The sequence below is a fragment of the Carettochelys insculpta genome, chromosome 6, assembly GCF_033958435.1.
Source record: "Carettochelys insculpta isolate YL-2023 chromosome 6, ASM3395843v1, whole genome shotgun sequence".
NCBI classification, from domain to species: domain Eukaryota; kingdom Metazoa; phylum Chordata; order Testudines; family Carettochelyidae; genus Carettochelys; species Carettochelys insculpta.
This window is the reverse complement of record NC_134142.1, coordinates 14,570,662-14,593,826: the sequence shown is the minus strand read 5'-3', so window position 1 is coordinate 14,593,826 and position 23,165 is coordinate 14,570,662. Positions and strand designations below refer to the sequence as shown.

The 23,165-nt window shown below is 37.5% G+C and overlaps 1 protein-coding gene across 5 annotated transcripts in view; it reads right to left on the bottom strand.

Moving 5' to 3' along the window:
- The window catches only part of SLC38A6 (solute carrier family 38 member 6), a 66,674-nt gene that overhangs the window by 12,323 nt on the left and 31,186 nt on the right, over positions 1-23,165 (bottom strand). For 4 of the 5 annotated variants that reach the window (XR_012645880.1, XM_074996311.1, XM_074996314.1 and 1 more), the window contains 7 exons: positions 16,669-16,747; positions 11,364-11,446; positions 10,830-10,888; positions 6,083-6,148; positions 5,782-5,835; positions 4,850-4,929; positions 3,578-3,678 (listed from right to left, as the gene is read on the bottom strand). Coding sequence is in view for 4 of the 5 variants with exons in the window: in XM_074996311.1 (XP_074852412.1) it covers positions 3,578-3,678; positions 4,850-4,929; positions 5,782-5,835; positions 6,083-6,148; positions 10,830-10,888; positions 11,364-11,446; positions 16,669-16,747 (522 nt within the window). In the remaining variant the exon portion in view is untranslated. The remainder of the gene's footprint in view (positions 1-3,577; positions 3,679-4,849; positions 4,930-5,781; positions 5,836-6,082; positions 6,149-10,829; positions 10,889-11,363; positions 11,447-16,668; positions 16,748-23,165) is intronic. The other variant, XM_074996313.1, reaches the window with a different exon arrangement.

Genomic DNA, 23,165 nt, shown 5'->3' with positions numbered 1-23,165 from the left:
GGCAGGGTGGGGGAGATTCAATTTAATTAGCCTTATGGACCAAAGCTAGTGGAAGATGGACACAGCAGCCTGCAAGCAGGGAAGAACCCTTGCACATATCCTCTGCACAGAAATGATCTAATCACCCATTAGACCATCAGGCCTGAAAGGAAAAGAGAGGCAATCATGCCAATCTAAGTAACAGGTAAGGACTGGCATCATGGCAGATTAAGCCTTATATGAGGTCTGCTGCATAAGGAACTGCCTCCAGTACTCTCTTTCTTCCTTCTGCTTTTTGCTGGGGGCTTATCTGAAAACAGAATGATGAAGAACCCCACCCTGGCAACAGCTTCAGTGGTCTTCTGCAATGGCACTCAGCACTCACATTCCCCTACAGGCTGTTTGTTTTGACCTTCTTCCATGTGGGAAGAGCCTGCATGTGAAGGAACTAACCTATGTTCCAGTGACCAACGTAAGGGTTCTAGACAGCACAGTGAAGTTAGGCTGCACCTCACCATTTGAGGGGGAGCCCACATTACATTTACATACTTTGCCATCGTCAGACATGTTGACTAGAAAGCAAGCAAGCAAAGGGAACAGAAAAAGGGAAGTTGGAGAGGAGGAGGGGGACCTAAGTTGCAGTAAGGCAAAATGAGGAATTATATAGGAAGATACAGCCAAAAGGGAACCTGATGCAGAAGGTTATAAAACGGAAGCTACAATTATTTGGACATACTTGCAGAATGAACGACAAACGAAAAATCAAGACCCTAGTATTCAGCATAATGGATGGTTCGAATAGGAGAGGCAGACCCCACAGAGAATGGACAGATGATGTAGTAGATTGGTGCAGAGCTAGTCTACAGAAACTAAGCCACTCTGCATTGGATAGGGAATGATGGAAGGAAATAGTGAGAGAGGCATCAGACGCCAACGGGCGCTGAACCTATGGTTATTGACGATGATGATGATTGAAAGGTTACAAAGGTGGCAGGAGCAGTCCTACACCAAGTGAAAAGGCACTGAGCTAGGGACTGCTAGTCTTTACTGTGTAACCGATAACAGGGATTCACTGCCCTACCACAGAAATACGTAAGCGATTTGAAGAGGCAGCATGCTTTTTGCAAGAACTCCAAGAATTTCTCCTGCAGATCAGTATTTGGTCAGGGTCAGCAGAACTGCGGCTATGCCAGACTGTCCTAAGCCCACCGACATTCTAAATAGGTAACACACAATACCAAGCAAGCAAAGGTTTCTCTTGAGGGCATTTTTCCTTCTATGGTTTGGCTGACGTTTTATTTGCTTTGACAGATTAATAAAAAAGTTAGCTTCATGAAAGAAGTCAGTTACGAGAAGCAATTTGAAAGAAGAATCCTCATGGAGCTCAAAAATGCATTTCAGTAACCCTGCAACATCATGCAACAGGTACTGCAGACAATATCATACAGTTGACAAATCACACAGAAGCTACGCTGCATATATCTACGTTTCACAGGAAGATGACACTGCTATATTAAATGGACACTCACCTACTTCTGGGAATGTTATGACAGACCTTTAAAAAAAAGAAAGCCACTGTGTAGTTAAGAGTTCTGAGATCTAAGTATGAGGGAGAAGCAAGTCTACCCAAAAGACTATTATGTCACCTGTATTTAAGCTCTAATTACAAAGAAATGGCACTTGTAAGAGTTCAGGAACTGCACTCTCAATTGCACAGCTGTTTCAGCATAACAACTTGCAAAATCTATAGCAACATAGAACCGAAGGAGTCTGCTGAACAGATAGGGTAATTGTTATCTGTACAAGTTTATAATTGGAAATCTTCATTTTCTGTTTAAATACAAAACTTCACATAACTACCCCACGCCCCAGCCCACCACTTTACAAAACAGCAACTGTCATTTAAAAAGACCTTCAACAGAATGCACAACTGACTAGCCATTCATACTCCATGTATCACTTTGGCTACGTCTACACTTAGGGAAAAAACTTTGAAATGGCCATGCTAATGGCCAAATCAAAGAATACTAGAGTCCCTGAAATGAATATTCAGCGCCTCTTTAGCATGCCACTGGCCATGGCACTTTGAAAGCACCGTGTTTAACTTGCACTTGGCTCGTCTACATGGGGGACCTTTACGAAAGGACCCTGCAAACATCGAAATCCCCTTATTCCTATCAACCGAAAATGTCCCCCAAGTAGACAGGCCATGCGTGAGTTAAACATGACACTTTCGAAGTGCCGTGGCCAGCAGCATACTAATAAGGCACTGAATATTCATTTCAGTGCCTCATTACTATTTTTCGATTTGGCCATTAACATGGCTATTTTGAAGTTCTTCCTGAGTGTAGACACAGCTTTTATGTCTGTGCTTACTCTGATTTGCCTCTCTCGCACACAGCAGCAGTGTTTTTGAAGTCACTTTGTGTGGAGGAATGTACAATGCAAATAATTACTGAGGATCCTGAGCAAAGCTTCCTTGGAGTGCTTGTTTAAATGTTTGGTTTTTTTAATTAATTACACAGACTTCTATGCATATAAATCCACACAAGAAATCCACAGCTTATAATGGGCTGTGTGATGGGTCCAGGGTGTTTTGGCAATGCTTTGACTCAGTGCAAAGCTCCCTTTACGGCTTTGTGCTCCTTGGGCCATCCTACTACCAATTCAATCCTTGGTATAAAGCACAGCAGGGTCAATGCTGCATGTTGTGCTACAGGTGTACTGGTGGACCAAATAGTAATTAGTAGGTCAAGCTTCTTTCATGTAGGCATAATCTTAGAACAGAGATGGGCAACCAGGAATAGTGGGTGGACCACATGAGTGGCCCTCCTTCACTTCAGTGGGCTGCAGCAGCTCACATGACCCTCTGGGATTCCACCCATGGCTCCCCATGGCCCTTGTGTGACTCCCTCCTCGCAAGCCTCTTGCACGCTAGGGCACCACACTGACCTGCCTCTCACCTGCCCTTGCAGAACGTCTGGAATGTGCAAATCGCCTAATTCACCCTTGATCCCTGCTCTTCCCCCCGCCCCAGAGCTGGAACACTGTGAACAACTGATCGCCCATCACTGGCTTAGAAGATATTACACTAAACCCAATTAAGTGAAAGAAAAGTTTACGTGGACGGTGTTTAAGGCCTTAGTGTCCAAAATGCTAATCACTAGCCACATGTGGCTATTTGTCTCGTTGAGCATGGCTAGTTTGCTTCAGGACTGGTTGGACTCCACAGGTTTAAAGCCCCAATCCTGCAAAGAATTACCTACATGCCTAACTTACACACTGAGTAGCCATACTGAAGCCGATTTTTAAAAAGCTAGGCACACCTGTAAGTCTTTGCAGGACTGGTGCTTTAGTGGAGTAACTATTTCATATGTGCAACATGGGCCTTATTTTGAATACCCCATATAGTTTATTTCTTAGCATGCATTCTGTAGTAGGCTTTATATTTCTGCAAACATAATGAATTATTTTGCACATATATCCAATGAAAAAGTCTCTAGGAACAGGCAGACACAGTACAAGTACTATGCAGTACATGATAAGCCTGTCTTCTCTATTATCTTGACCTCTAAAGAACGGTTAAGAACATACTTACCATAAAATGTAAGGTACCCAAACAAGGCAGACACAAAATAGAGTAGGAAACTCAGGCCAATTCCTGTGTTGGTTACATTTTGCATTCTGCTTTTCGAGGGACTAAAATACAAAACACCCCCCGCATCCCCAAAAAATTAATCATTATGGTTTAATGTATAAACTGAAGTACTGAACACACAGCAGTTTATCTTTAGGATGACCTTGCAATTGACATTTTAGAGGGATGGACCCCTGTGGTTTATAACTACCCAGTACTTTGCTGTTCCTTAACTGGATGTGTCATCTCATGCAACAGAAGAGCCAGGAATAGAACCTTCTCCAGTGCCTTATATACTGAGCCACACAAGATGACTATTGTACCAATGCTGATTTGGCCCAATGCAGGCTCTCTGGCTGCCGTAAAAATCAGCTGGTTAATGTCTATGGATATTTTTGCTAGTTTCTCTGCTGCAAATATAATCAGAGACTATGTCTGTACTACAGGGTAGGCATGTAATTCCCCTGCTACATCTACAGATTGAATCTCTAATCCAGAACTCTTATCTGGCAACATCCATAATCTGGCATGATTTTACTTATTTAGCATGGGCGTGGCTAGGGTTCCTGTGGTCCCATAAAGTTTGTTCACAGACACCAGTCCTGGCTCTTAGTGTTCTGTGCTGTTATTTTGCTTAATTTACCCCTAAATGTCTTGCAAGAGCCCAGTAAGCAGCAGAAGTGTTGGTTATGTGCTAGACAATATTGACCTCCCGTGGTCCGGCAAATTCTCTCATTCAGGACTGGTTAAGTTCCAAGGGTTCCAGACTAGAGGGATTCAACCTGTATTTGCAGCAGCTTGATGAGAGCAAGTGTGAGTATAAATAGTTCTAAACTGTGGTTGCATGGGCAGCAGAGGGAAGGGTGCACACTGTGCTAAGTATAGATCTGCCTGAAAGCAGTGGTACATATTTGGCAGGGCATACTTCAACTGTGCCCATGCCATTGTGGCTACATTACAATTCATACTCGCTAGCTCTCATTAAGCAACCAGGATTATGTGCATATGAGCAGGAGAATTAAACCCCTAGCTTGCATTGTAGACAAAGCCGAAGAAATAAATGTCAGTTAGTCCTGCTTTAGATGAAAATGTTGCCTACCAATATATAAAGGATAAATCCTTGGCTTTAGTCAACAGCCCAAAGCTGAATATGGAATAGATTTTCCAAGAAATTTGGGTGAATAAGAAAAACACAACTGTTGTATTTTAAGATTACTTCTTTCCATATGTTACCTTCGGAGCTCGCAGTAAATGGGCAATACTGAGGTATGGCAGAGAAACGAGAAGGCCATCGTTGGAATAGCATAAGCACTCTGAAGAGGGGGGAAAAAGAAAATCTCATTCACTATGAACAGCTGAAAATTAATTTGACAGAACCCCAGATTCTACTTCAGTGGCCTCAATCTGATCTCTGAAACCAATGGGACTGGTTTTGGATTAATGCTTCTGGATCATCTCCACATGACAGAACGTTGGTTTCCCAATTTTTTCAGGCAATTGTGCTATTTCAGCTAAGAACTCCATAGCAGACAATGTTTAAGATTAATTTTCCACTGTCAGTGGAGGGCATGAGCTGCACAACTTTTTTCTTTCCTGTTGTATATAAAAGGCCGCAAAGTACCAAATCCTACTCACCTTACTCTTGCAGACACTTTCACTTTAGTTCCTGAGCCTACCCCCTAAGTAAAATGAGTAGGATTTGGCACACAGAAGCCATAAAAATATTACAAGCGTTCATTTACATAGCATGAAACTTACTACATTAGAAGTACGTCCTTCTATAATATGCAACATTATGTCAAATTATTGACTCCTTTAACTTTGCTCTGAACTTTTAGTTAAACAATCCAGTATTTGTGTCTCCTAAAAATTGGTTATAGCATTCAGAAACCTGAAAGACCTAAAAAAATGCTTTTGCAAATGAAATCAGTTCTATAATCAAAAGCTTTATCAGTAAAACTGTCAGGGGTGTGAGTCTTTCTCCACAACTAATAGCTAGAAACATTATTTTAAATGAAAACAGATTCTGGAGAACAGGCATATTTGGGTACTTCCAACCTATGGCTATTCCTTCAGAAGGCATTGGGGAAGCCAAAAGGGTTCACAGCCGTTAAAACACCAAAATCGCTGTGCATTCCACCTGTGCTGCATCTTTTTAACATTACCTTCTTAGTAAAATGAAAGAGCTTTGCTTTACAGTCCTCGGTAGAATTTGAAATCTGTGCAAGATACATACACAAAGTAAGAAAAAAAATTACATGTTGAATGACTCCAGACTACAGACATTAGATCGCAGTTTCAAGTTAAAAAACATGCTGATTAAATATAATATATAAATCAAAGGACCTAAGGCTTTGTCAAATATTTTCTTATAAAAATATTACTATCCCAACAGTTCTGATGTAGAGAAAGAATTACTTATACAACTAGAAAGACAGAAAAGCTTCAAAATAGCATGTGTGTTACCTGTAAGATCTCTGTAGGACTGTTTAGTGTCAGTGGACAAGGGATGGACCATTTTTTAATTACAACCTGTAAAGACAATGTATTTAATTTTATCAATGCTGCCTAAAAGCTAGGGTATCATGTAAGTAACTAGAGTATGAGTATACTAGTAAACACAGTAATGCAAGCCACTATATCAATTGAAAATAACCTGCTTGTCTATTGGAGAGCTGGGCAAGGAAGATGAACAGGCTTGGCTAGAAAATGCTGTCATCACCATCACACTTAGCCAGTTAATTAGATATTAAAACCTAAAAGCCAAAAGGCCTAGGTCAAATAAGGCAATGGCAGAAGAGGGAAAAGAAAAAGCAAAAACCAAGCCCCTCATTCTTGAATGCTATAGGTAGTTTTACCCACACTGATAGCTGAGACTTCCATGGTGTGGAATTGAAGATTATCAGGAAATTAAGGGAAAAATGACACTTTCCCTCTTTGAAGTCGATTTATTTATATTGAAATTGGTCATTTAGATAGCATGAAACAGTAAATTAAAGTTTCATTGTTCCTGTCACTGCATTTATGACTGTGCCCACATTTTCCATTACCTATGTTTTGGTGTTAGACATTTGTTGTAAAAATCACTTGCTCTATGCTTTAAATTTGAAATAAGTGTTCAGATTCAAGGCAGGACAGAATGAAAGAGATAATGCCCTTTTATCTCTGAGAAGCTACCCATTATCAGTACAAACTGATAATGTTAGAGGGAAAAGGTTGATGAGGTAATATCTTATTGGCCCAACTTCTCTTGCTGAGAGCACCAGCTTTCAAGATTACACAAGCTCTTCTTGACATACGTGTACAAACGTGGCACTCTCAAGAAAGTCATGGCGAGATGCTCCCACTTCTCTCACGGAGAATCCCCAGCAAAGAAAAGTGTGGTCAGAGGAAATAGTGGGTACACTGCTATCCACGTAACTGTGCAACACAGGCATAAAAAAAACTACTCCGCTGCCATAACACAAACCTTAAGTTACGCAGCTTCAAAACTTTTATAATACTTTTTCTCATCTAACTCAACGCACTTTACAAATGCAGATAAATGTCATTATTTCCACTGCACATGATGTTACAGAGAGATCACACAGCAAGACAGAGAGCTAGGAATAAGACCTAATTCAGTGTCCTATATACTAGGCCTGTGGCACCCAAACTTTTCCTGTAGGCCTCCTTCCTGACATCTTATAATTAATAGTGTGTGTCCACAGCACCACCCCTCTCCCCCACTTCCATTACAACGCAGTTGGCTCAGCTTGGTGGAACTCTTCAAGAGCCTCCTTCCCATGGGTCCACCATGATTTCAACAGTTTCCACCCCATCATCAACCTTAGCCTAGACCAGTCCACACAAGAGATTCACTTCCTGGACACTATTGTGCAGATGAGAGATAGTCACATAAATACCACCCTATACCGAAAACCCACGGACCGCTATGCTTATCTACATGCCTCCAGCTTCCATCCAGGGCATACAACAGAATCCATTCTTTACAGCCAGGCACTAAGGTACAACTGTATTTGCTCTGATCCATCAGATAGAGACAAACATCTACAAGACCTTTACCAAGCCTTCCTCAAACTACAATACCGACCTAAGGAAGTGAGGAAACAGATTGACAGAGCCAGATGGGTACCCAGAAGCCACCTACTACATGACAGGCCTCGCAAGGAAAACAAGAGAACACCACTGACCATCACATACAGCCTCCACCTTAGGCCTCTCCAACACAGTGATCTGCAACCCATCCTGAACAATGATCTTTCACTCTCACACACCTTGGGAGGCAGACCTGTCCACACCTACAGACAGCCTGCCAACCTTAAACAACTCCTCACCAGCCACTACAAATCACAAACCAGCGGCTCTGGTCCTGGAACCAGCCCCTGCAATGGTCCTCGCTGCCAACTCTGCTCACATATCTACACCAGTGACATCATCACAGGACCTAACATCAATCATAACCATCAGGGGCTCCTTTACCTGCACATCTACTGACATAATATGCGCCATCATGAGTCAGCAATGCCCCACTGCAATTTACATTGGCCAAACTGGACAGTCTCTACGTAGAAGAAGAAATGGACATAAATCAGACACCAGGAATGGTAATGTATAGAAGCCCTTAGGGGAACACTTCAATCTCCCTGGTCACTCAGTAGCAGATTTAAGGGTGGCAGTCCTGAAACAAAAAATTTCAGAAATCAAATGGAGAAATCTGAGCTGCAATTTATTTGCAAATTTGACTCCATTAATAAAGGATTAAACAGAGACTGGGAGTGGCTCGCAGCTTCTCTGCCTTGGGTGTTAAGATCTCCCCATTAGACTGTGACAATGGCTCACATCCCCCTGTCTGATCTGACTTGTTTTTCCTCTTTTGATACCTTCTATTGGTAATGGGCCATTTCCACCTTGCTGAATAGACCTTGTCAGCTCTGGCCCTCCCTTTTTCTGGGACCCCATTCTTTAAACACCCCTCTGAAACCATGCCCCAACTCATGCATCTGATGAAGCGGGTCTTTGCCCATGAAACCTTATGCTCCAAAATATCTGTTAGTCTATAAGGTGCACAAGACTTCTTGTTGTTCTAGTATCCAGATGATGTCATTAGTGCAGAAATATTGTACAGTAAACTCTCAGTTACGTTGGGGTTGTGTTCTTGCAACCCCCACATAACTTGAATTTTCATGCAAGTCAGAGGGACGATGGGAATCAGGCTGCTGCTTGGTTCCCAGCTCCCCTCAGCTTGTGGACCCAGGAAACTGACCAGCTCATCAGGGCTGGTCAGTCTCCCGCTGATTCTCTCTGCCTTCCACTGGTGGTGTGGCTGTCAGGTTAGGAGAAGGCAGGGAAAAGGGGCTGCAGAGAAACTTGAAGCTGTGTATGTCAAGGGTTTACTGTATATGTATAACAAGGGTATTATTTCCAATGACTGCTGCAGGTTTCTTCTGCAACAAATTAAAGTTTATTTGTCATGACAGAAATGAATACTGTGCAAACTATAACATGTACTTCAATAGCTCATTAACTGCTTCCAGGTAGTTAACTATGAAAAAAAATTGCATTTCATACAAACTTCCTGATTTTCAATGTAGCAATTAAAAAAATCCTTAGATTTTTGCCTAACACCACTATTTTTCTTTAAACATACATACCAGCATATTGTCTCCCTTAGACTTCTTTGTAGTTCCTAATTTATAGTGTACAAACTAAACCAGGAATGTGCAATTTTAACAACTTTATAAGAAATGCTGCACCCCTTTCATCCCTGAAATGCATACAGTTTCCTATCCACAAACACAAATTCTAGGCCTAGAACCAAAATGCTCTCTACCTCTGCCATGTCCCTCATGTCTACCTCATACATGTCCCTGTATGACTCTTGCTTACAGTTTGGTCATCTTTAATGGTCCTGTGCATATAGTTCTTCTTTATCCAAAAGTTTTGTTTCTTTTGAGATCATTTTATTTACTGTAATGACTTTTTTCTGAAACCTGCACACCTCCTTTTATGCTCAAAAGCTATGGAGTGCACTTAAACTCACTGCAATCTACTTTTGCTCCAGATCTACATCAACAATTTTTGGGTGGCAAATTTTTTTAAATGTATTCTAATGGGGAGGTAAAACATTTAGCTAATAATGGAAACTCCTTTTCACCTTGTTAACTACCAAGAGGCTATTGTTTTTCTATAATACCAAGCTGCAGAAGATTACCTCCCAACCTCCCATAAGAGCATTTCAGCTCTTGACAGATCCCCTAAGGAGCTGCTTTGGACAGCTTTGAAGTTTGGTTTTATCACATGGTTCACTTCCTAATGGGTTGCCTTGCTCTCCTGGATGGCAAGTTCTTTGGGTTCATTTTGCACAATGTTTATCCTTTTGTACAATAAGTCTGTCATGCAAGTCAATGCAAGCCAGAGTAAAGCAGGGGACATTTTGCCATGCTTCTAAATAGAACCCTTGTTTACATACTTCCTTGATCCTATTAAATTATAATATTTGGGGATTAGCAACTGTAAATTTTCCCCAATAAAAATAAATGCAATTCCAAGGCACAGTTCTTTTCCTAGGGCTGCATAACAGATCTCAGCTCCAATGTTTGGTTCTGTTTCCTTTACATAGCCCCCAGTAGGGTAATACCCGGGTGGGGGAAAAAAAAAAAAAAAAAAAAAAAATCAACCAAAATGCTCAGAGGAAAGAAGTTTTCCTTTCAGTTGCAAATAAGGTGTTTGGTGTATTAACGTAAAATTGCCTAAGTTCTAGTCCTCTTGGATTATTTTTGAACATTTTTACTTCAAACTGTCTCACTTCATTCTATATGTAAATTTAATTTACTGAAAATGACATTTTCTTCCTCTGCTAGTTACAGTAATAGTTAAAAGCTAAGAAAATAGAATTCCATTCCACAAGAACAAAAATGAAGTATACATGCCAGTTTTCACTGCAGTGTCAGCAAAACAAAAATATTGTTACATTCTGCAGACAAAAACAATTATTTTAAAGCCTTTGCGTGTTTTAAGGTTCATATGTATTTTCATACGCCTTCATCAAAACAAACTTATCCTGCCCAAAAATGTTAATGTCGGGACACAGAGGAAAAAATATTAATTTTATAGAGACCTTTAAGGAAAAAAAAAAAGAAAGACTTATAAAAACATTTAAGCAATAAGAAAAATGTTAGCTAGATAAGCTGTGCACTGATATTTAACTTACCACAAGAGCAAAGTACACCATAAAGAAAAATGATAAACTACTTGTATAGCCAAGAAAGCCTGTAAAATAACAGTAAAAATAAAAGGCAATTTATAAGAAAATTGATCCTAATGTACAAATAAAGCTTTACATTTTAGGCATGTTTTCTATTACAGCGCTTGGTATCTGGGGCTTAAGACTCAGAATAACAACATTCCAACTGCCTGTCACAGATCATTTATGTAGTTTTGTAGGTCAGAATTAGAACTGGCTTACCACTAATGGCATGCTGTAAGTAAATGCATCTCTTTAATGTTCTGCTGTAAAGATTTTATTTTAGCATGGCAGACAAAATACTATTGCAACCCAAGTAATAGGTTAACTAGGCAAGCCTGGAAGGCAGACCATGCTACAATAACTTCAATAGTCCCCACCATCACCATCACCGACCCCTCCAAGCTAAAATAAATAAATAACCCATTAAGGTTTTTAAACCCTCAAAATAATGCTATTTTAGTAGCAATTACAACTATCTTCTTTCCTTAAACTACTTACCAATTTTCGGAAGAAGTGCAAGAGGAAAAACAATGCAAACCGAAGTAATCAGTAACAGCACTCTGCCATCAAGATACCATGACCTATTGGAAAAGTTAGTTATAAATTGCACAAAGTTCAAATGCTCTAGAATACATATGCTACTTTAGTAAAACACTCATCTTGGACAAATAATCCTTAGGAGAAAAATATGCTTTTTAAATTTCGCATCACTAGCTCATCATGCTCACTCCAAGGATTGATATTTTAAAGTTTACAAATACAGATATACTGAAATTTAGTTCAACAGAATACAGGACTAACCAAAATTAGACAGTTTTCTGTTAGGCAACTACTTATATTGAGTTTGATGGAAGAGACTGGATTTAGATAGCTATGAATTAATTACCTCTTAACCATGTAGTACGTAAAACCCAGAGCTCAGACAAAATAGTTGATAACTCAGCACTTGAATTTCCACAACCACTGTTAAAGCTCAACATCTCTGCACTATGACAGCTGCCCTGATTCATCAGTGCTCTCAGAATCACATATCCATATGACCAAAACAAAAATCTTCCCACTCTTTTCTCTAACCTGTTACTCCCACAGGATCTTAGCTCAACTCAAATTCCAAAGTGCCCAATATGGACACACATGCATACTTAATTTAAAAAACAAAAACAAAGACAAAAATTATACCAAAAACTCCTTCACACCTGGCATTTTATCATCCAGCACTCTCAAATAACCAGCATTTAACCATAAGTAAATTTTAGTTAAGTTTTCCAGAAGTACAGTAAAGTGAAAGTAAATACAAATAAATACAGCAAATACAGTACAAGCTTATAGCATACAATACTACTGTTGTTGGTAAATAAAGTACTCTGCATGCATTTTTGTTTAATTCTTACTATCTAATCTCATGTTCCTTTAGTGTTATGCATTGCTAGGTATCTCTCTCTATTATACAGAATATTGGACTATCAGGCAACCTCCTGGCCCCACAGCTGCTAGATATGAAAATGCTTACTGTAATTATTTTAAAAGATCCTAACTTCTCCATTATGCCCAAGTTTCCCTGAAAGACACGTTGATGGGTGCAGCGGTAGAGAGGAAACACTTGCATCCGTCATATTTCTGTTTTCAAATAATGTTTATGAAAAACATACTTTTTTCTTATGGGAGAAGGAACCTGTCATTCCCTCAGAGCACTGATAACAAGAAAAGGAGAAAAAAAAGGGTGCAAGAGCATCTCCTTTGTCATTTATATATACAGCATCCAAAATATGCACAGTGCTCTACAGAAGACAAAATTCATGCGAAAACTAGGTTACATTGGCCTTCAGGTTGAGTACTTATAAACACCTTTAACCTTGGAGTCTGTAGTCCAGGTTATGCTAACGACCTCACACAGGCAGCTTCCCCCTATTCCCCCAAAATATTATTTAAGAAAAGAAGCAGATAGTACTCTTTCAGTGAGACTCAGATTATTATGAAAAACATGGACTGTCACTTATGATGACAATTATCTGCCCTGTACAGTGGGGGGAAAAAGCTCAGAGTCCACAAGCTGCTTGTATTATTGCCACTCAGAAGTCCTACTTCTGAGTTGCGACCATTTTGCTACATATTGAATTTTTTGTAGAAACATTTGACTTTTTTTTTTTTTTTTTTAAAAAGTATTGCTGCCTAGATATGCTACAGCTTCAGTTCCTTTGTAATGAAATTTGGCTATTTGCAGCTCTTAGGAGCCCTGTCAGTTAATACTAGCCAGTCTAGAAAACAGCAGAGCTCCAGCAGTAAGAGGCAGCCATCTTGGATAAATACAGAGCCATTTTTGTCACTGTTCACTGTTTGATCCTCATATTTTCTTTAAAATATTGTATTACTTAGTTCTTTATAGATGTCAGTATCTGAAAGTGTTCCCCAATTTATGTGTCATTTTAGTTCACTGTCATAATTTGTTTCCCACAGGGTGGCTGATGAACTTTAAAATTAATAGAGGGGGTTAAGTAAATGGACCATAAATGATGCAGTAAGCAAGGGGTAAGCTGAAACACATCAATTACAAGTATGTGTGTGGCATCTTTGTTTTAAGATATATGACCATCTAGACCAACAATCAATAGATTAAAGTGCCGATAACCAGTGAGGGCAACCATTTTTGGTTAGCATTTACTAATCAATATTATGTCTGAAAAACATTCTTGAAAAAACATATAAGGTACCATATAAAATACAACTACAACTTATGAAACAGAAGTGAAAAAAGTTTTACAAAGAGATTCATAAAGGGAAGGGTTTTTGGTTTTGTTTTTTTTTAAAAAAACAAACAAACAATGAAACGGTCACCAAACAAGGTCCCAGTTTTTCCATACAATACTACAATAAAAACTATTTTCCCTCAAAATGAAAGTTTTTAGATTTCTTATAAAGCTGGTTTGAGCTGTAACTTTATTCCTCTATGATAAAAATGTTCCAAATATAAAATATAGAGTTCAAGTTTTTAGCTGTACTGCAAATGTTTTGGCAAGCAGATGTTCTCTCCCCTAACCCCATATTTTAACTAAAACCAGACATTTATAAATTGAGTTAATTTCATTCCCAAATAGAACAGTACAAGACCATCATATGTTCTAAATTAGGCTCTTACTCTCAGTCCATATCAGTTATACAACACACAGGCAAGACAACTTAATTGCATCAATCATATCCTCCTGACAGGGTCATTAAATGTTAACAGAGAGCTCGCAAATTACAACATTTTGACGCAATCTGTGTTTTAAGCTATGTTCATGTCATCTTCAAAAAAAACAGAAAGTAGTTCTTATTCAGGCTGATTGAACCATTTCCACTTATAATTAACAAGTGTTCACCCTGTACTTTTTCTTCTCTTAAATATATAAAATGGGCATTAAATCACATTGCAAACAATGGTCCTAAGCCTGGAAACATTTACACGTGCTTAACTATCTACAGAAAATTTTACATGCATACGCAACCTGAGTACATTGCACAAGTGCGTGTTGAGAGCCTATACATATGAATAAAACTATTTTCCCCCACCCCCCCCACTGTGCGAATTTGCTAAACTAATTCAAGTTTATGATAAACCATACACCAGAATGAAAACATATCAGATCCCAAATATTGACCTAACAGAAACAAACCTGTCATATAACCACATCTGGAAACAAATTTCCTACTATAATTAGTTAAATCAACCAGCCAATATTTATGCCCCTTGCATATTTAAGGCTACCTTTAGGTTTAATATTCAGTTATGTATTATGGGTGCTTAATTATTTCCTATAATTTTACAACTACTTAGCTATCAAAGAGGTATACATTAAGGCTGCAACAAATGGACCAAACAATATAAAAATATTAAATATATTAAAATATTAAATCATGACAATTCAAGGCTGCTGTTTGGGGCTTTAAATAAAGGAGTTAAAATATTCAAGAGTTAAAGTCAACAGGCTTCAGACATGCAGAAAAACAAGGACAAACTCAGTTCAGTGCATGTACTGATGATTGCTATAATCAGAAATTTCAAAATATATTTTAAATATTAAACAGATTACAGGAGTTGGATTGTATCTACAGAAGTCACTGGAGGTGGGGGGGGACAAAAAACAACAACCAAAAAACCTCTCACTGACTTCAGATATAAATGGATAGGACCATAGGATACCTCAGTGTGTTTCAAGTGAGAGATCCTCTGGAAGTGCTCTCATTTTGAGCACATGAATTATTTATCTGACAACCAGTAAAGAAAGATAGAATTTGCATCAGGCAGAAATTTTGGCACATTAAGAAACACAACTCTTCTAGCCTCTATGGTCTTCAGACAGGGTCTATGTGTGTAAAGCGCCTAACAGAAAGGGACCTCGTTCCTGACTGGGGCCTCTGGAGTCTACTCTCATATAAATGCCAATAATTATGAAATGGTAATTAAGAGCTGCTACAATCCTCATTACAATTTTTTGCTAGAAAGAGTCAGTTCTGAAAGAACATGACCATTATTTAAAAGTAAAGGAAAATTAACAGCAAAAGTCAGGCTATGCAGTTCTGCAAAAATAAAGAATTTCTTCACAACACTTAATCAATTCAATATGCTTAGTATCATAGTACTGAGAGAGCGCTTAAAACATCAGGTTGAAGGTGGAAGATGACATTAGTTACAATGTTAAAGACAACAATCACATTTTTTTCAAGCATATGGCACTATTTACCAAATTAAAAGCAAAACACAAAATACAATCATTTTATACAGAGCTTTAATAAATTAAAGACCTCTTTTTTGGGGGGGTGGGGCAGGGACACACACACAGACTGCTTTTTTCTTAAGTGACAGTTTAATTATAGCCGTTAATTTTTTCAGTTTGATACTTTTTAAAAGTAAGCAAGAGTAACATTTTTAAAGTAAGCACCACAACATTTATGTATCACGTCTGCACCACTGACACAGTTGCTCTTAGAGCTGTATACTGAGCTTCAGCCCAGAGAAAAATGTTATAAATTAAGCCTCACAACCCCAAGTTTGCAAAACAGCCATAACACAGCCCAAAACATATGATCACAAATGGTGTCAACACTAACAATCCAAGCAAGATATTGCAGAGCTGAAGATGGAATGTTTCTCTTATCTAGGCAGCTAGTTTTCTTGTTACAGATCTGATTGAGATCTAAACTACATTGAAACTATATAGCTCTATTTGCAAAGCATAATTTCTTTAAGGAAGCCAAGTTGGGGAAATGTAAACTATGTTGAAAAACTTGGCCTATTTTTCAAGACAAGTCCAATTACTGAAGCAAGATGCAACAAAATGTTTAAATCTGAATGCCTGCTTGATTTTGTGTTGCGGTTTAACAATGTGCAAAATCAGAACATGACAGCAGTTTAGAAGTTTTTGGTTTTTTTCTGCCTTCTCCTTTCAAACTTCATTTCTTACAAGAGACTTGCTCTTGAATGCAGAAAAAGAATTTTTGATGGAGTTTTGACATTAAAAGCTGAAAATCAAGCTCAGAAATTACAGGCCTGATACCCTAGTCAGGGCTAAATTTCATTAAAATCAGTGGAGTTAAAACAATGTGAAATTTATGAGAGAGAGAATCAAGCTCTATTTGTGGTGTTGATGAAGAATGCTTAAATATGCTAACAGAGTTCTGTGTTCCAGGAACTCCTGTAAATCACTATTTTTTTAAGCATGTGAAACCAAAGGGAAATGTTGGTATCCATACTTCGCAACAGAACTGAATCACTTCTACAAAATTTGCTTTCTTCTATTATGTAATGTTTAAAGCATTTTTCTCTTACCCACTGTCATGTCCACTCATGAATCCTGCAATTGCACCAGGCAGTTCAGACTTAACAATTAAAAGATAAGATGACATAGCTGTGAATAGAAGTGGAATAGATTTAGTATTGGAATACTTGCATCTCAAGAAATTACAATTAGCATGGCTTAACCAGAATACTTGGAGTAAGTCATCCCAGCTAGTTATTAGACTCAGTGGCACCACAGACAAAATTAATGCTTTTTTACATGTACTGCACTTTCTCTAGCCATATCTACGCATCCACATGCATTACACTCATATTAGCTAAAGCAGCAAAGAGTCATGAATAAGGACTATTTTACAGGATACTAAAGAAAGATGGGATGAAACAAAATGGAGCGAAGCCCATACACGTGAGGAGAAAAAAAAAAATTCTTCCTAAGTTTTCTTCATTAAACTTAATCTGCAACCAGTTACCTAGCTGGACAATTGTCTCTTCTCACTTTTTACAAATAAAAAAATACTGTGGGGTACTAAATTATAACAACAAATCATGCAAATTATTTATATTTAAAAAATATTTTAAACAATGTTCTTCCTCCTCACACCCCATCAGTCAATGTACATTCCAACAACCTAGGCAAAATACAGGATTTATATAGTGTTACTATACACAATTTTTTTTTTCTGGTTAAAAAAAAAAAAAAAAAAAGATGAAAACATGTATTTATCTACAACTTCAAAAGGTTGCCCCTAACCTGTGTAGCATGGCCACTAGCAATGCCATGTGCTTAACACAGATAGAATTCTGTTCTTCTTGCTTAAAAACCACAGGATGCTTTAGAGCCAAAGAAGAATCTCCTTTGTCTGCAGCACAGGAACTACGATACACAGTTAAGAAGATATGATTCCGTTTAGATGAGCACACTGATATACACAAACAAAGGCCCCATCTATATTAACAAGGTCTTTTGGAAAATAAGGCCATTTTTCAAAAGAACATGTGGAGTGTCCATGCGCAAAATGTGTTCTTTTGATCAGAAATAGAAATAATTAGGCTCTTCCAGAAGCCCTCTTCTGCTCCTGGATCAGGAAAATTGCCTCCTTTTGAAAGCTTCTTTCAAAAGAGTGTGTGTAGATGCTCCGCGGGCTTTTTTTTTTTTAATATATGAAAGTGCAGTCCTCATGTCATTGTGTCTTTATAGACTTTTCGATCCCTGGACAGTTCATTTGAAAGAGCAGGGACTGTGTGGACATTCTCTATCGAAAAAGCAGATGGATCTTTTGATCCACTTTTCTGTGTGTGGACGTGTTCTTTCAAAAGATCTTCTGGAAGACCATCTTTTAAAAATATCACTGTAGTGTAGATGCAGCCGTACACTTAATTATTGCTCTCTGTAAAAGGTCTTGGGGTAAACAAGAACTCTTACAACTTGCTTCAGTATTATTATTACCTCATCTACCACCCTCTTCCCCTAGAAGAGGCCAATTCTCATGTTACTGTGTCTGTACAGTCAGTAAAGGTTTATGTATCATTCCAAGATAAACAGAAAATAACTCAGCTATTTGTTAGCTTTTACAGTAGCTTAAAAGATAAACCTTAAAACTAAATGATTTTAGGAATTTGCTGAAAATGTGTTAAATATTTTTAAAATCTGAAAAACTTTATTTAATAAGATTAAAATTTTATTGCAATATATGCAATTATTTTTAAATCAACTTAAAGTGAAATCACACATCACATTTATGAAAGCTGACTTTAAGATTAGACAATAAAAAAGCCTGTTTCAATTTTTAAAAGTCAATAATCACAGAAGCTGCAGCGCTGAAATAGTTAATGGAAAATTCTGAAGAGAAGGAATGTGGTCTCTATAAAGAAAGTGAAATGTATTAATACAAAGTGACATGTACCTACAGCAAGGTTAAATTAAAAACAGTTGCTAGGTCACTAAATAAGGAAATATTCACTTCTTTGTATTAAAAAGCTCTAGAACTGTTTTCCCAGTTGACTCACAGCTGCTGATAAAGCCCAGCGAGAAATTTTATTTGGTTGCACTAAATGGAGTCTTTTCTTAAGGAAATTAGATGATGTGCTATATAATAATACATACAACTGAATGTAACTTTTAAAATATTAGTACTAAGACAGGAAAGGGGAAAATTTGATTTTTTGTATTCTGACCCACATATACATGCATACATTATCTCCCAAAAAAGCAGATTTTAAAAAATCCTGAAGTAAAGAAATGGTAAGTTCCTTTATACTGCAATTCACCAGTACCGGTCCAGCAGGCTCTCTCTTATGTGTATTATACAATTCTTTCTACACACATATCTCAAGTTTCAGTCATTTTACTCCTTCAGAAGATTTTTTAAAAATTGTAATGTCTATTGCCACTTCACATGTAGAAAGCTTCAGATTAATGTCAAGTTTAGATTTCATGATAATATGGATGTCATTCTTCCCATGCATTTCTATTAGCTTCTGGCTAAACACTTGATTGCTTACCCTTTGTTGAGTGCTTCCTGTTTGTTTTTCAAATTGGAGCCCAATTTCATTGAATTCCCTTCCGAAAAAGGGAATTAATTATGCAAACAGAAACACACGTTAAGCATTTGTATTTACAGTTCTTGTTGTCTGTATGGATACAGAATCTAATATGCTACTTCAGTTTTATGCCCCAATTAATGTTCTATTTTCCTTCTTTCTCTTCTCTAGGATATGAAAAAAAATCAATACTGAATATACTAAGTATATTTATACCCTGAAGCTTACATAAGATATAGTCTCTTTTGGCAACTCATGAGTAAAACAGTATTGCACTGGATACCATGCTCTGTTCATCGTTTAAAAGGATAACTCTAGCCCTTTTTTTTTTTTAAATAAACAAAAAGTTACATATTTCACAGGAACAACTGCACATATATCAGATATTTTATTTAAATTAAATCCATTTAATTTTTCAAAATGTACACACTTTAAATTTGAAATTAAAAACCAAGGTTAAGGCCCAAATTTATTATAATATTTTAAAATAATTTGAATTAATAACAAAAATAGCATTAAGCAGGACATATATTCTGCAAAGCTGTAGAGGAAGTCAAACCACTGAACTGCTAGAAATCACTGGGTAGGAACCTGGAACAAAGTTTATTGAAGTGCAGCTTAAACCAGCTTTTGACAGCAGTAGTTTCTTCATTTCAGTTTATTCAACTAGTTAGGTTCAATGACTATAGCAAGAAATAGCAAGACAGGTTCTTTTCCTCTCCCAACCTCTGAATAAAAGTTAGGCATAAGAGGCTGAGTTCTAAAATCATGAAGGGTAGAGTGACCAGAAATAATTAATTTGATTCACTAATTACAAAATACTTCAGTAAGTCAGTTTTAAATGCAAAAACATATTTTGAAAAATGTTTGATAAAGAAAATGTATGTGCCCACCACTTTTAAGGGAGTCTTCCCTAATAAAGAAAATGCTGATTTTGTGAATTAAATTGCATTCACATAGTGCTTACCATAAATTATAACTAAAAAATAAATCTAGTAAATCAGAAATGCATCACTTATAACATATATGGTAAGAATTTGAAAATATAAATTAAGCTACCTAAATAAGTAGATTGTATCCCAAAAACCAAAAAAACACATACAAATTTCATTTAAAGGCTCTATGTAGTTGCAAATCAACATAAGGTTACCAACTAGTCAAACTCAACCTTCCTGGGAAAATAAAAAGTATAAATGCAAAATATAATTAAAGCTATTGACTGAAGTCAGCAAGAAGGAAAACTTGATTTAAATCAGTTTGCTTTAATACACGCTGCTTTAATATATTAAACACTATGGAAAAATAAAAAAACTAATCACAGATCCTGGTTGGGGGGGAAATACGAAAGTTATTTAAAAATATAATGTTGTTGAAAAAAAACTGGGAAAGCTTTCCACTGAGAAGGGACACAGCATTACAATAAAAGTCTGATACCAATTATTTTCCAGCAAGAAGACAAAGTAACTTTAATGCACACTAGTTTTGTCCAATGTCAACTACTAAAATTAGCATACGGGTAGCTGTATTAGCCTGTATCCGCAAAAACAAGAAATCCTGTGGCACCTTACAGACTAACATATCTCAGAGCATAAGCTTTTCCGGGGAAAGACCATCACACACATGACAAAGACAAGTATCTCACGAAGCAGGTCTTTGCCCATGAAAACTTTTGCTCCAATAAATCTGTTAGTCTGTAAGGTGCCAGAGGACTTTTCATTGTTTTTACTAAAATAAGTAGAGAGGGAAGGAATCAAAACAAGATATCTTTGGCAACAAAAGATTTGTATGTGATTTCACAAATGGCAGATACAGGTAAGGATTTAGCATCTTGTATCATTTGGTTAAGTATTAAAACAGTATATTAAGAGATACACTTAAGGGGGTCTAAACAACAGTTCATTAAAAAAACATTAAGGTTGCAAAGTCAAGCACTTGAAAAATTTACAAGTGCCAGAAAAGTAAGGTTCTCTGTGCAAACTGAGTTCAGTCTCTTACACACAGAAAACGTGAGGCCAGGCCAAGGAGAGAATTCAACTCTATGTCCCAGTGAAGTGCCTTAAATATAAAACAATGTCTGTTCTCTTCTTGCTTACCCTCTGCTTCATTCACTGTCCATCTTGTGCACTGAATGACACAAAGGTCCTGTAGAACAAATGAATGACATAACTAGAGACTGTAAAATAAAGTGGATGCACGAAGACAATGAACTACTCTTGCAGAGGCAACCTTAATTTGGGCATTTCCTAATGTTTAGGAAAGCAATTTTAGCAACCCTAATGTTGCTTTAATTTCACTTCATGTGCTTGATTATTGCTAGGAATCATCAAATCAAGACGAACTAACCAGAGGTGAACTTTAGAACAACTCAACTTAGGGAAATTTTGTAAAGCAATTTTCCATCAGAGAAAAAAAAATTTCACCACCTTATTAGCCAACAGATTCACCACTGTCCTAAGAACAAAAAGTGACAAACACTTACCAAATACAGAACTTTTTAGCACATTGCAAAATGCAAATGTTGGCTGGCCAATTTGCAGGATATGATTTATAATGTTAGGCTACTTTGCACCCAAAGCTCTTCATGATGTAGCTGCGGGCATCACAACACATTAAGACTCACTAGAAACACATGTAATAAATGCATTAGTCAGCATTTCTGAATTGTGAATTTATAAGTTTGGCACTCACCATATGCAGCTAGGTTTTAAAAAAACAACCCCAAACATTATATGGGTAAGAGTGAGAAATTGAGAAAAGTCCAAAAAATGCACTACCATCCTCTCAGTTAGGCCAACCTTAAGCCACCTCAACGAATTTGCTTTTTGGTTCCCATAACGTTATCTTCAGTTTCTCATCATCATCCTTTTTTTAAAAAAAAGGATTGCTGCCAAAGTCTAAACTAGTGACTTGAGAACATGTACTCATATGCTATGTGAACTGTTGGACAGTTGACATATTGTTCCTTCCTTATGCTCTGGTTGACAATAGACCCTTTGGTTATGTCTACACAGTAGCCTTATTTCAAAATAACACTGCTGCACACAAAATGCATTTTGAAATAGCACTTAGCTAGTTCAAAATGCAGAATCTACGCACACAGGCTAGCACTACATCATTGCCCTAGCTCAAAAAAAAAAAAAAAACAAACCACCCTTACACAGTTTGCATTGTGCAAATTGCAAAAGTTATTTCAAGGTACCTTATTTTAAACTCTGCCGTCCACACAGCACTGAAGTTTGCAATAAGTGCCTCTTTTTAATTTCCCGCTATGCTTCTCACAACAAGGGGTAGCGGGAACAAAATACCTTGCTCAAAATAGCCCTGCTATTTACAGCGTGGTAGTTAGTCATGGGGTTTCTATTTTGGGATACATTTGTATCCCAAAATAGAAATCACAGTGTAACTGTAGCCATACAGACTATTTCAAAATAGGCCACTGGATGCACTATGGCTTATTTTAAAACAAAAGGTTCTAATCCCTGTCTAAACAGCCCATATTTCAAAATGGCTACTTCGAAATAGGTGCTATTCCTCACGCAGTGAGGTTTCCTATTTCGAAATTTCAAAATAGAGGCTGCGTTGTGTAGACACTAGGGCTGTGGCCACACTTGGCCAAAACTTTGAAATGGGATCCCCATGTAGCTAAGCCGTGCATGTTCGAAAGTGACACTTTTGAAGTGCTGTGGCCGGCAGCATGCTAATGAGGTGCTGAATATTTATTTCAGTGCCTCATTGTTATTCTTCAATTTGGCCATTAGCATGGCCATTGTAAAGTTTTGGCCAAGTGTGGCACAACCTAGGATAGTTATTTTGAAATAAAAGCTGTTATTTTGAAATAACTTTGCTGTGTAGACTTACATTTTAAGAAAGCCCATGGTTCAAAAAAGGTGAATCTTACTCCCTTTACCTTGTTGTTCTCAAGCAACTAGTTCAGTTCACTATATTATTACTATTACCTTGCATTTTTATAATGCCTCATGCAAAAA